At 40.0% G+C, this 13,894-nt stretch overlaps 1 protein-coding gene across 16 annotated transcripts in view; it reads left to right on the top strand.

The window, feature by feature from the left end:
* The window catches only part of Hdac9 (histone deacetylase 9), an 869,516-nt gene that overhangs the window by 268,266 nt on the left and 587,356 nt on the right, over positions 1–13,894 (top strand). For 5 of the 16 annotated variants that reach the window (XM_017315248.1, XM_011243912.1, XM_006515262.2 and 2 more), the window contains exon 1: positions 4,967–4,985. The exons of 9 other annotated variants lie outside the window; for them this stretch is intronic. Coding sequence is in view for 1 of the 7 variants with exons in the window: in XM_011243922.3 (XP_011242224.1) it covers positions 6,935–6,942 (8 nt within the window). In the remaining 6 variants the exon portion in view is untranslated. Of the gene's footprint in view, positions 1–3,818; positions 4,986–5,616; positions 5,676–6,824; positions 6,943–13,894 lie in introns of those variants that run through there. 2 more of the 16 variants (XM_011243922.3, XM_011243911.2) reach the window with 2 other exon arrangements.

Below are 13,894 nucleotides of genomic sequence, written 5' to 3'. Positions count from 1 at the left end.
CCTGTGAGCCATAGCTCTCCCCACTGAATATGAATTGTCTGTGGGAGAAGAGAATGAGCTGTTAGGCTGCAAATGATGTAGCATTTCATCCTTGACCCAGTGGAGTCTCAGCCTTTAGCATGCTTCAGGCATGCTTTTATAATCGCACCACAGGACTGCAGAAATTGAGGGAGCCCATTGTTACCAACATGTGCTGTAAACCTACTTTCTCTGTGTGCCTCGGAGGACAGGGAGGACAGTGACCATGTATCTTAATAGTATGAATGTAAAAGAAACTTGATTTGAAAGAAAATGCCAATCTTGATCTCTTAGAAAAACAGCCTCTTGGTAACCGATCATCAGAAATCATGATAGGCATTTAAATTTGGGAGAAGTTGGAGGACATTTTTGTGAAAAATCAATTTATTATTGATTATACAGATATACATTATGACATTATGAGTAAAAATGCTGTTACTTTTCCCCCACAAAAACACGAGCAAATGTTGATGTGGAAATGGTTCTGTTTCTATTGTTACCATTTCACGTGGGGTATCCAGTTATCCTGCTGGATATTTTAAATTGCACTTGCCATGCTGAATCACTTCCTGCTGAATTTAACTTTTAGCCAGAATTTCTTCTGAATCTTATTTTTGAAGTCAGGAAAATCTTGAGAACTAAATGCTCCAGCCAGTTTATACAAGGTCAGAAAAGATAATTTATTACATTTGGTTTGTATCTTTCTTGCAGAAAAAAAAAGTATGCCTGAAAATTATCAAAAGTATTGAATTCATGGGAGGAAAACAAAAATGTATCCCAGATCGGCTCAAGTGCCCAGAGGTACTTTCAGGCATGTGCTGATAAAAGCTCATTAAAGCAATGAACTAGCTAATAAGCAAGTTTGTGTTTTGAATTGATTAAAGAATGTTTACGACAAGAGAAGCACATTATGAAAGTAATTACAACCATTAATTATAATTAATTCTATTTATCTCTGTTAAGGAAGGATAGGTTTTAATAAGGCAGTTTTCTTAAATCCCCTAATTCAGGCTTTTATTTACTCCATAGAAGGATATCATATAATTTTCTTCTTTCTTTTTTTCTTAATGTCAAATGAAGTGAATATCTTTTGTAATTTTCTAAACTCTGATTTCGTGTACCTCTGAAGCTGATTGTATTAACGGGCAAGATTTCTGAGTAATTTTGTGTTTTAAAAGAAATTTAATTATACAGGAAAAAAAACTGGCACAATGTTTCTCATTTTGAAGAATTTAATATAAATTACTCACAAAAGGAAGGAAGGAAGAAAAGAAAAAGAGAAAAGAAAAAGGTAGATATATGGTAGCTCATTTTCTTAAAAGGAACATTCCTGTCCCCCCTGTCTCCCCAGCTCTGGGTTTTCACTGGGGACTCAGTGCTGATAAATGAGTGATTTGGACTTAGACTGCAGTTTGAAATGGTGTTACTGGTTCACAGGAACTACTAAGTCAGTCCATCTGCTTCCTATTTACAAAATGGAGACATTTTCTGCTTCTAATTTGCCCATCAAAAGTGCCGTGTTCCAAGGAGTAATTAAAGAAGACTAATAGATTCGGTAGCGAGGAAAGTATAAATATAGCTAGTAGATGGCACCTACAAGTGCCGCCTCTGGTGTGCGCTTGATGTCTGTCTAGTGCAGTGGCCCTCAACCTTCAGAATGCATGCTGCTCCTTCAACACACGTTGTGGCGAACTCCAAGCATAAAATTATTTTTGTTGTTACTTCATAGCTGTAATTTTGTTACCATTATGGATCATAGTATAACTATCTGTGTTTTGCAGTGGTCTTGGGTGACTCCTTTAAAAGAGTTATTCTACCTCCTGGTTGGGAAGTACTGGTCTAGAGAATCTGACTTCTAGAGTGTCATACAAAAGGCATTATGTCCTACCAGCTAGCCTACTCCATCAGTGGACATAGTTCCACAGTTGGCTTTTTGTGGTGAAGTGGCTTGAAAATACTTTTTAAACTATAAATTTTTTCTAAACACCTTCATGTTTAACAATTTTATTTTGACTAGGTGGCTATATTAGATTGTTTTATAATAGTAATCTACTTACCAATCCATATTTTATGTTAAATTACCAGCAGTAGTCTATGAACCCTCTTTATGGATTCTTTATCTCCACTACATGTCTGTTTATTTCCTTTCAAAATGTGAGGTTGGGATCACTAATTAGATGTGAGGGAGAGAAGCCCAGGTCAAGGTATTAAGCTGCCTAGTTAAATTTCTTGGGAGGAGTTTCTGCTGTAATCTAGATGTGCTTTGTTAATGATAAAACCTTTGAATCCTCAATTTTGTCCTGTAAAGGTTAAGCAAGATAATATGAGTTAAGTAGCATGTGATAGATGATTAAAATAATAATATTACTTGCATTACTATTAGACATTCTAAACAGGTAGGTACAAAAGCAACATCAGTAAGAAGAAAGAAAAAAAGGGAAATCAGAAGATAGAACAGCTGGGACATTGTTGCCTCTGGTGTGTAATGTCATCATTAGATAGACTGAGGCAGGAGGATTGAGAGTTACAGGCCAGCCTGGACTGTATATTAAGATTATTTCTCAAAATGGAAAGGAAATGAAAAGCAAAGAAGGAGGAGAAATAAGGTTGTAGGAGGGAAGATGGATGGAGGAAAATGGAGGAAACCAGGATGAGCTGGGAGGGAAATAAAAGAGAGAACTGGAGCCTTGGTGTTCTTACTGTGGCCTGTGGGACAGCATGCCTGCCTCCCAGTCATTCCTGATTCCAAACCCAGAAACCCTCAAGGAATCTAAATCTTCATTTGAAAAGATTCACATTTAAGCTTGAAAAGGCCCAATCACTAGAGGAACAAAAAAAATAGAAAATTTAGATTGAGACCAAGTGAGTCTTCAGATCTTTTTTTTTTTTTTTTTTTTCCATTTTTTATTAGGTATTTAGCTCATTTACATTTCCAATGCTATACCAAAAGTCCCCCATACCCACCCACCCCCACTCCCCTACCCGCCCACTCCCCCCTTTTGGCCCTGGCGTTCCCCTGTTCTGGGGCATATAAAGTTTGTGTGTCCAATGGGCCTCTCTTTCCAGTGATGGCCGGCTAGGCCATCTTTTGATACATATGCAGCTAGAGTCAAGAGCTCCGGGGTACTGGTTAGTTCATAATGTTGATCCACCTATAGGGTTGCAGATCCCTTTAGCTCCTTGGGTACTTTCTCTAGCTCCTCCATTGGGAGCCCTGTAATCCATCCATTAGCTGACTGTGGGCATCCACTTCTGTGTTTGCTAGGCCCCGGCATAGTCTCACAAGAGACAGCTACATCTGGGTCCTTTCGATAAAATCTTGCTAGTGTATGCAATGGTGTCAGCGTTTGGATGCTGATTATGGGGTGGATCCCTGGATAAGGCAGTCTCTACATGGTCCATCCTTTCATCTCAGCTCCAAACTTTGTCTCTGTAACTCCTTCCAAGGGTGTTTTGTTCCCACTTCTAAGGAGGGGCATAGTGTCCACACTTCAGTCTTCATTTTTCTTGAGTTTCATGTGTTTAGGAAATTGTATCTTATATCTTGGGTATCCTAGGTTTTGGGCTAATATCCACTTATCAGTGAGTACATATTGTGTGAGTTCCTTTCTGAATGTGTTACCTCACTCAGGATGATGCCCTCCAGGTCCATCCATTTGGCTAGGAATTTCATAAATTCATTCTTTTTAATAGCTGAGTAGTACTCCATTGTGTAGATGTACCACATTTTCTGTATCCATTCCTCTGTTGAGGGGCATCTGGGTTCTTTCCAGCTTCTGGCTATTATAAATAAGGCTGCTATGAACATAGTGGAGCATGTGTCCTTCTTACCAGTTGGGGCATCTTCTGGAGAGTCTTCAGATCTTAAGTGGAGGACGGGAATAAACAAGTGGCAGACAGAAGAGAGGAAAGGGATTGGTGAGTCTGTGAAGAAACTGACAAGCTAGGGTTGGGTGGAGGCTTGGGGGAGGTGGAAGAAGTTAGATGACGCTTCACAAAGACAGCATAAGTGGGTAGAAGAGCACATACAAACCATGGAATATGAGATATTAAGAGCTAAGAGGTGAGACAAAGAAGTCTCCAAAAATCATGGGATCTGGCAAGTTTTAGAAGAACACATCTTCTTAGACAGGTGCAAAAAGAAAGATTGTAGCCATGGATGGATGGTAAATGTGTGATAATAAGAGGCTTTCTGGGCTTCTGGGCTACTTGCAAAGACTGAACAACATGGGGCCTTGTTGGAAATTGATGTTATCATAGTTTATAACTACTAACACAAGAACGATAGGACCGGTGTGGTAAACAATATAGATTTTGTGTCCAGTCAGTTTAACTGTTGCTACATAGAATTTTCCATTGAGAGGGATTCTTCTGCTCCCATGGTCTAAGCCAGTGGTTCTCAACCTCCCTAATGCTGTGACCTTGTAATACAGTTCCTCATATTGTGGTGACCCCCAACCATAAAATTAATTTGGTTGCTACTTCACAACTGTAATTTTACTACTGATCAGTGTCTCAGTTAAGACCATTAGAAATAGATTTTTTTTCTCTTTGTGATGATTGCAACACACAGGTTGAGAACTGCTGCAGATAACAAAGCTGTGCTTATGCAGTTTCTGACATTGGTAACTATTGGTCTAAGCCTCACATCTTCATCATCCGAGGTGAAAAAGGATGTGTTGTCATTGAATTAAATCCCTGGGTAGAGATGAAGTTCCAAGAGTAGCATGAACTGGGAGCCGGTCATTTCTGCTGCATGATTTGATCCTGTTTGAGTACCCTTAGCTTAGGGATGTGGGATGTGCTGTCAGAGAAAGAATGTCAATTGAGTCCATTTTTTTTATATGCAACTTTAAGTAATGTCTGACTTTGAACAATTTTATATTCTGGAAATTATGTGCTAACAGGGAGAATACAGACCTTGGGAGCCGAGTCAAAGTTCTGCTACTTATTAGCTGTGTCCCTAGGTAAGTTATAGCCGACTCTTTCCTCTGATCACAGCTTCACCTTTAACCTAGAAATAACCAAAGCCTTCTCCAAATGGAGTTAAAATGATGACAGCATAAATGTTACATAGTGGCTGGGGTACTAAATGTTACTTAGTGTCTGGGGTACTAAATGTTACTTAGTGGCTGGGGTACTAAATGTTACTTAGTGGCTAGGGTACTAAATGTTACATGGTGGCTGGGGTACTAAATGTTACATGGTGGCTGGGGTACTAAATGTTACATGGTGGCTAGGGTACGAGCTGATAGTTTTCTCTCCATTTCATATTGTTTTGAGTGTTTTTTTTCCCCAGTAACAAAAGAACCAATGTCATCTCTCAAAGCACTAATAACCAGGAGTCACTTGTTAGGCTGGAGCACCTAGTGTGCCTCCCCCCCACCCGTCCCCCCTTTCCCCCCAGTCCCCCATGTCCCCGGCCTGTAGTCTGGTTCTTACTCCTAACAGGGTTAGCTCCCCTTGTTTCTCTTGATGTCAAGAGGTAAGGTTGGACAAACTTGATGATGGCAGTTTGCTGCTTTGCAGGGTCATTGTGAGTCTCATTCCAAAACTCACAAGTCCTTTACCTGGTGACTCACAGAATTGGACATCTCATCTCATCACATGCACAGCCTGTCCCTTCCCTAGCTCGAAACATCCTGCCTACTTGAAAGGTAAAGACCCAGTCAGCACTTTGGCAATAAAAGTCATAACAATCAACTTGGTATAGAAGATCTAGAATTCATTTCAATACAAGATCCTGCTTCAGAGTAGCCAATTAATCGCAGTGCCTGCTCATCATGAGTCAAGTTGCTCAGTTACGCTTGACCAGAGCTGCCTTAGGTCATACCTGCTTTGCATGGATATGCTCCAAGGCAGGGCTTCTTTAACCCTTACCACTGAGGACCACTTTCACTGGAGACACTTTTGTATCACATTGTCTTTTTAAGGAATATAAAATAGATGTACATCAAACACTTATTGATAATAAATCAGGGAGAACTTTATTTTAAAACAGCTCTTTACTATGCATTAAATGTTGTTAATTAATTAAAGGCTACAGAAAATTTGTACACTATGGTTATGGATATAATATTGCACAAAGAATTAAATCTTAGATATTTTCAATTTCCCTGTTTGTTGTCAGTGCTAAGCACATGGCTTCACACAAATCAATATACAAAACAGCAGAGGTATGTTTAGAAACATTCTGGAAACTGGTATAAATCTTGTCAGAATCCTAGGTCAAATTTTATTTAATGATTTTGTTTTGTTTTAAAAAAAATCAATAAATGAAACTTAAAGTCAATAACTCAAACCTCAGTTTTTAAAACCAGGCAAAATAGAACAATTCACTGCACTAATTTGATACTTGCATGCCGAGGTGTCACAGTAGGGAAGTGTTAAAAGTCTTTGTTTCCTATAACTAAACAAGTACGATCCTCCAAGAGCAGATTCATTTGTATGTACCGTAAAAACACTGCATTTTCTAGGACAGTGATTTCACACCTGAGCCAGGGTGCTTCAGTAGCTCTCTGTGTGGAGAAGACATGTGCCATACAAAATAGCCCTGTCGGCTTTGGTGAGGAAGGGGGCCAGAATCCTCTGGGTTCTTGTGATTTCAATTTTTTTTTTTTGGTCCCTATGCATTCCGAGCTTTTATTGTTGCTTTTTCTTTCCTTTTTCTCTTTTGTAGCTCCCACACTGAGTGACTTCATTCCCAGTGGGGCCGCTTCCCACAGCAGAGCTGAGCTCTGAAAGAGCCTGGCTGAGGTGCATAGGATGCCTTAGTTTGAAAGCACCCTTTTCTCTTTGTCTTTTAGGAATCTCAAGAATAGAGCTGGCATCAAGTCTCTATAGGACTAGGCACATCCTCTTCCTCTCAACCCAGACAAGGCAGTCAGACCTCTGCTTGATGCCCTAGAGCAGGTGGATGCCAGGGTAGGCGGTGGAGTGGAGGGGGCAACCTCTTAGGGGTGAAGGTGGGGGATGGAGTGGGGAACTCCAGGAGGGGAGGGGCAGAAGGAGGGCAAATATTGGGATGTAAATAAATAAAGTAATTAAGAAAAAAACTGTATACATTAAAAAAAGGAGAGAGAGAGAGAGAGAGAGAGAGAGAGAGAGAGAGAGAGAGAGAGAGAGAGAGAGAGAGAGAGAGAGAACACACAGGAGAACAAGCTAACAAACAAAAGAATAGAGCTAGCAAGATGACCTGACCTTTGTTCCTTCCTCAGACACTACATGGTGGAAGAAGAGACCCCACACTTTCTCCACACACCCTGCCATATTCACCGTTGTACATACATACACAGAGAATAAATAAATGTTTAAAAATGTTAAAGGAAAATGATCCCAGAATATATGAGGCTGACAAATGATGTCTCATTGGGTATTTAGGCTCTCAGTACAAAATAGCTTTCTATATTCCTACTTGCCAAGTTACAACTTAATTAAAAATGAAGGGTCATAGCCGCTGTTCACCAAGATCATTTTCTATTTTCAGCTTGCAGCCTTAATTCAACACTCTTCTATTTTTTTTGTTTAAAATTATGCTCATAGTAAGTCACATCTACATAATATGTACTTCATTCATTTTAGTATATATAGAATACACATAAAAAATGATTTGGACTAAACATGTTATTAGGACATAACCTAAAATTGGCTAGTTTTATAAATACACAATTCATGACATTTACCACTGAATATCATTTTTAGAAGCAAAGTCAGATGCTTAGAGAAGCTAAGGCCATAGCACATGTTAAGGGACCAAACTGCCTAAGGGGCCCCCACACTGGAATGAATGAATGACCTGATGTTGTCTCAGTGATGTCAACATGAAGCAACAAAGTGACCCAAATTATCAATTCTATCTTTCAGGAGAAGGATACTGTATTTTTAATAATGTATCTTACTGAAAGGTGAAAGGCAGAAAAGGTAGTTAAAAAAATTTTGAGTCCTGTAAGCAGTTGTTATGCATTTTATTGGTATATATAACGTGTAATATTAGAAATTTTGATTGTGTTTAAAGGTTTGGTTTGACTGGTTTGGGAGGCTCGTCACTATGGCATGGGAAAACACACCCTTTTCTGCAACTTGCTTTTCTCACTGACCTGTACCCAAACCCAATCAGAGCATTTTATGGAACGTATTCACATTTATTGCACTTCACTCTCATATTACTTGAGTAAGTCATATTTATTCATGATGTTTTCTCTTGTGCATATTGACACCATTTTAGGTTGTTGCTTTTAGGTCAGTAGTACTCTTTTGAGAATAATTAGCTTTTTCTAGTCTACCTTAGAAATGAAACTAGGAATCATAGGGTGTGTACATTTTCCATATGGTGACAAAGTTATTTTCAAAAGTTGAAACCAATTTATCTCCCTACCAGCAGTGTGTGTGAACTTTCATTGGCCCTTACCTACCCGAACCCCTACTCATTCATATCTCTGTGTTTAGTCATCTACTAAATGTTCCTATAGTCTTGATTTGCACCTCCTCAGTGTGAGTTTGGGTTCCCTTTTATATGTTTACTTTCAGAATCTTTCCTTTTGAAGGGTTGGCACTGTCTGGTTTTCTCTGGGATTCCTCCACTTACGGAACTTATTGAATGATCTGATGTTAGCCTGTGAATTTCACATAACCAATATCTTTCCCCAGATTATAAATGACTTCCCATTTCTTTGTCTTTTTATAGGTGAAAATATTAAATTTTGCAAGCTTAAATTTGCTCTTGCTAGAAAGTTAATATTCTTAGTGTCTTGGTGAAAGATCTTGAAAGTTTCCTTCTTTATTTTATTTTAAAACGGGAGCAGCCCCGTGTTCTTCACTCCATGTGCACCAGGGATTTCTTTGTGTGGAGCACAAGCTGGGAAATCTTTTTATTTCTGCATTCCATCAGTCATACGCCAGTGACTAACCAGTAATCTATATCACCTCCTATACCATACGTCAGACTGTCTTATGCTGGACACCCATGTCTGGACTCTGGTGGTCCCAGAGATGAACACTTTGTTGTTCGCATACACTTCCTCCTTATGAAACAAAACACAATGTTTTATTAAACAGTGCTCTATTTTTAGGGGAAATTTTACCTTTCAATTACTTGTGAGTGAACAGTCATCAGTTTAATGTCACATCTTTGTCTTTTATCCCGTTGTAACAACAGACCCCCCCCCCCACCATGTTTCCTGAGCAGCCAGTGAGTTCCAATGAGAAAAGAAATGAACGTGTTTAGATTTCAGATACTCACTCAGGGCCACAAAACTGATGACAGAAGTTTTTTTTTTTTTTTTTTTTTTTTTTTCATAACCAGTGGCCAACCCAAATAGCAAATTGCCTCTTTAGTGGGATCCCGAAGCAGAGAAGGAGTTATGGGATTCATGAACTTGCTGTGTAGTGTGCTGCCTTATACTTGAATATGCTGTTGACAAAAATCCTCACAGGTATCCAGACACAGTGATTATAAATTGCCCCTCGACTCCATCTGCTGTTAGTTTGAAAATCTGCTAATGCCATTTGTCATCCCCTGAAAACCTACCACCTGACTAAGTGCTTTCACGCGACTTATATGTGGGGGCATTCGGGGCTTTTAAAGCGTCCCCCTCCTTGTTATGCACCAGCATCCTTTTGTTTCAATGTCAAAAGTCCTCGCCCATCATTTGTTGATTATACAGAAGAGCCAGATCATGTATCTTGGACCTCACAAATTAGAAGTGTAGCCAAAGCCCGAGTTGCTTGAGAATCCTTTAAGAATATGCTCTGCCTCTGTGACAGTAGAACATCACACTGCTTGTGATATAAACATTTCACCCTTTGAAAGTTCTCTTTTAGGAAATCCCCATCAAAAAGTGATCAAAACCCCATGATTACTTTCTACAGCAGTGTTTTTTTTTTTTAACCTGTTTTTTTCCTCCATGTCTTGAATATTTGCAAACGAGTGTCCTGACATAGCAAGTGTTTTATGTGCACTACCTACCTGTTGCGTATTGACTTCTGCCTTCCACGGCATTTCTACTTATGTGCACTACCTACCTGTTGCGTATTGACTTCTGCCTTCCACGGCGTTTCTACTTATGTGCACTACCTACCTGTTGCGTATTGACTTATGCCTTCCACGGTGTTTCTACTCATATGTGAAACGTCCTGAGTTCCGTCAGCTCCGGGAAGCTTGCATGGCCATGGCAAGCATCTTTATAGAAGAGCCCTGTGGTCCCTGCAGAAGCAGGAAGAGATGTGCACTCTCTGCCTTCCCCTTTGCCCTCAGAAATGAGGTGCAAAGCAGCTGGGTAATTGTGGCTTCACATAGGCAATTAAAAACCTTCTAGAATCCGAAGGAATTCTTTGGTGAATTTTGGCTAATTATTGTGCCAAAACTGTTAGGAAACTGTTTTTCTTTATTTTTCTTTATTGGATATTTTCTTTGTTTACATTTCAAATGTTATCCCCTTTCCTAGTTTCCCCTCCAGAAACTCCCTATCGCTTCCCCCCTCTCCCTGCTCACCAACCCACCCACTCCCACTCAATGTTTTTCTTTTAATGTTTAAAGCATTTTCAAGAAGAATTTTTTGTTTTTGTTTTTGTTTTTGTTTAGCTTTTGATTTAGTTTTTCAGTTATTTTTTATTTTTATGAATAAGCATAACTTGTCAATGGAGATAATGATTCTCTAAGGGGGTATGACTTTTATTAGGCTGGACTATAAGTTATTACAAATAAATCTATTCCTGCAAACCATTGTGCTTATATTCCCTATAGTTTCTTCCAGCCCCAAGTAGTTTACCTTGTTCTTGTAGTCACTAGCCATCCAGTCAGTGTGGTTCTTGTTAGAATCCCATAAATCTCAAATATAATTAATTGCATATCCCTTCAAGCTAGCAGCGAAAGGAGCCCCGTTGGCCAGGATTTTGATGTTTCGCCATATTCTAAAACTAACATGATGGTGTACGGCATTGCTGAAAACCTTAATTTAGAGAGTGCCTGGAAATTGCTGAAAATACTGAACTGCAGCTCGTGAACCTAAACAGCCTCTCTCTCTCTCTCTCTCTCTCTCTCTCTCTCTCTCTCTCTCTCTCTCTCTCTCTCTCTCTCTCTCTCTCTCATACCCTAGGTCAGAGCAGTCTGTGTCCTTAGAGCTTCACTCCTAATCTGATTCTGTAACTCAAGTGTGCTGTATCGCTTTGTTTAGCTGAGCACTGCTGCTTGTAACGTGTCTTTAAATCCGAAGTGTGCGGCCGTTGGATCATGTGCTCCTAAGAGGTGCATTCCACCACACCCCGTTTATTTTATTTGACTTTTATCTAGCCCTTGCTGACCGTATTCTGGATTTCGTTTGACACATTTTGCATAAGGGTTCTATTTGGTCTGTGATGTTGTGCACAATGAGCTGTTTGTCCCTCCCTCGATGACATCCAGTTGCTTAAAGCCGATAATGAGATGTCAGGTGAATGGCCCTGATTGGCGTTGATATATGGACTTGTTGAAATATTACAGGGTCTCCTGATGGGGTACAGAGGAGAGTGGCTGTTCTGTGGTTGGGATCTCCAAAGCAATGGAACTGTAATCACATAAACAGAACCTCTTGTGCAGGGCTGAGGTGTCACCATGAATTTTCTGGTTAATCCATCCGTTCATCTCAATGGTCCTGAGCTTGAGCTTCATGTCACTTTCTGCCTTTGTTCTGCACTTTGATCTTTTAAAATGTCTGTCAGAAGAAAAGTGTTTATATTGAATTATGTGTGGAAAGGGGTAGGGTGAATACTTCAGAAGCTCGGCATGAAATTTCCTAAATAAACCTTGCCCACTGCTCCACAGCAATAATCCAGGCATGGGTTTCAACCCAGTGATATGTAGGCATGGGAGTGATTTTCCCTCCACACGCTCTAATGTGGGTGTCTGAGCATAGGGGGCGTGTAGTGTGTTCTGTTTAGTTTTTCTTATAGAATATATCTATTATGCTTGCTCGCTTCCAAAGTTAATATTTGTAGGAAGAACATTAAGTAAGTTTAAAAATCTATTTTTCTTTAAAAATCTGATTAATGGAGTTAACTAAATAAATGCTTGTGATGAAGTACGTGTGTGTGTGTGTATGTGTGTGTGTGTGTGTGTGTGTGTGTGAGTGTGTGTGTGAGTGTTTGTGTGCATGATTTCTCCCGTTGATTCTAATTTTATACTATAAGCTAGTAAATCTATTTTTGGTATTTTTGCATACCTATTATAATCTGTATATTGGAACAAATTACGATTCAGCAACAAACAATAGAAACTAATCATACTGAATGTTTATACAGACATAGCAGCAGAAAATAGATGTATTATTAATTGCTATGTTCTGTCACAGTTATCTCTTCTCTCATTTTCTCATATCTTTTTAAAACAATTATGGTATCAAATGGTTTTCTTTGTCCCATGAGGTATATGAAAGGGTTTAAGAACTCAGAGTCAGTTTGCACTCACAGGATGTTTGAACTCTATTCCCTATTCCATCTTGAATTACCTTGTACTAGCGAAAACAGAATTCACCTCAGTTTTGACATTAGCTGTAAGCCTCCCCTCATTGTGCAGACTCAAGTAAATGTTCTCTCTCTTGCTCCATCTGAGGTTCTGGGCAGGAGAGCAGGTTCTTTGCAGGCCTGGGGTGGCCCCTTTGACTTGAATGTTTGCCATAGCCAGCAGTCACCCCAATTATTGAATAATTGTTGAATAATTGTTTTCTCTCTACAAGCCGGTTGTTCGTGGAATCTGAATGAGCTCAGGCAGACCAGTGAGTTAAGTCACACTCAACAAATTCTAATTTGGCCTCCGAGGCAGTCTGCAAGTGAGGTCTTTTTAAAGTTTCATGTGTGAGCCCAGTATCACAAGTGGGAAGAGTTGAAAGACACCCCGTGAGCCCGAGGAGCTAAACAGTGATTCCCACTGTGGGGATATCAGCTTTCTGGGCAGAAGGAACTGTGTCAGCACTAATGATCCATCCATCCAGAGGAACAGTGTGAGAACTGAGGCAGGCCTGGTAAGGTGACGGGTGGACGGGTGAGCCACAGCAGAGAGCTCAGGAGGAAAAGCAGTCTGCCTTTCAGGCCTGGGTTTCTTCTTAGCGTTAGATCACCACGTTAATGATGATTTTGATTAGAATACGACTGGCTTAGTGTAGACACCCTGTTCCTGAATGCTTGTGGATGCTGAAACTTAAGGGATTGTATTGGTTAGTTGGTTTTTTTGTTGTTGTTTATTTGTTTATTTTTTTTCAATTTTATGCAGGAGGGACCCTCAATTGAGGCGTAGTACCTATCAGCTTGTCCTGTGGCCATGTCTGTAGAGAATTTTCTTAATTTCTAATTGATGAGGGAGGGTTCAGACCACTGTAGGTGGTACCATCTCTATGAAAGCAGACCTGGCCTGTAGAAGAGAAGCACCTGAGTAAGCCAAGAAGCTAGTCAGTAGCACAGCTCCATGTTCTCTGCTGCAAGGCCTGGCTCCAGGTGCCTACCCCGGTCTCCTGCCTCGGCTTATCTCAACCAGTAAGGCAAATAAACCCTTTCCTCCACGTGCTGCGTTTAGTCAGTGTTTTATAACAGCAACAGGAGGAGGTCTAGGACAGAAGAGGCATTGCCATAGTTATTTCCTGGACATTGGAAAACATGAGACCATTCTGGTTCTAGTGCGGATCTGGTCTAGTCTACAATCAAACAACATTGGCAGGAAAACTCTTCCTTGACACATTGAGCTGTTATAGGAGGCTTGGCAATATTTCAGCAGGGTGAGTGTCTTTGATTAGCTGCTACGGACTATAAGATGACAAACACTGTATAGGAAAGTCATTATAAAGCAGCCTGATTGTGTCTATCCAGTAATCTTAATAAACGTGGAATTTTCTATTGGCACAGTCATTTATGT

The sequence above is a fragment of the Mus musculus genome, chromosome 12, assembly GCF_000001635.26.
Source record: "Mus musculus strain C57BL/6J chromosome 12, GRCm38.p6 C57BL/6J".
Lineage (NCBI taxonomy): Eukaryota > Metazoa > Chordata > Mammalia > Rodentia > Muridae > Mus > Mus musculus.
This window is presented reverse-complemented; position numbering and strand designations above follow the sequence as displayed.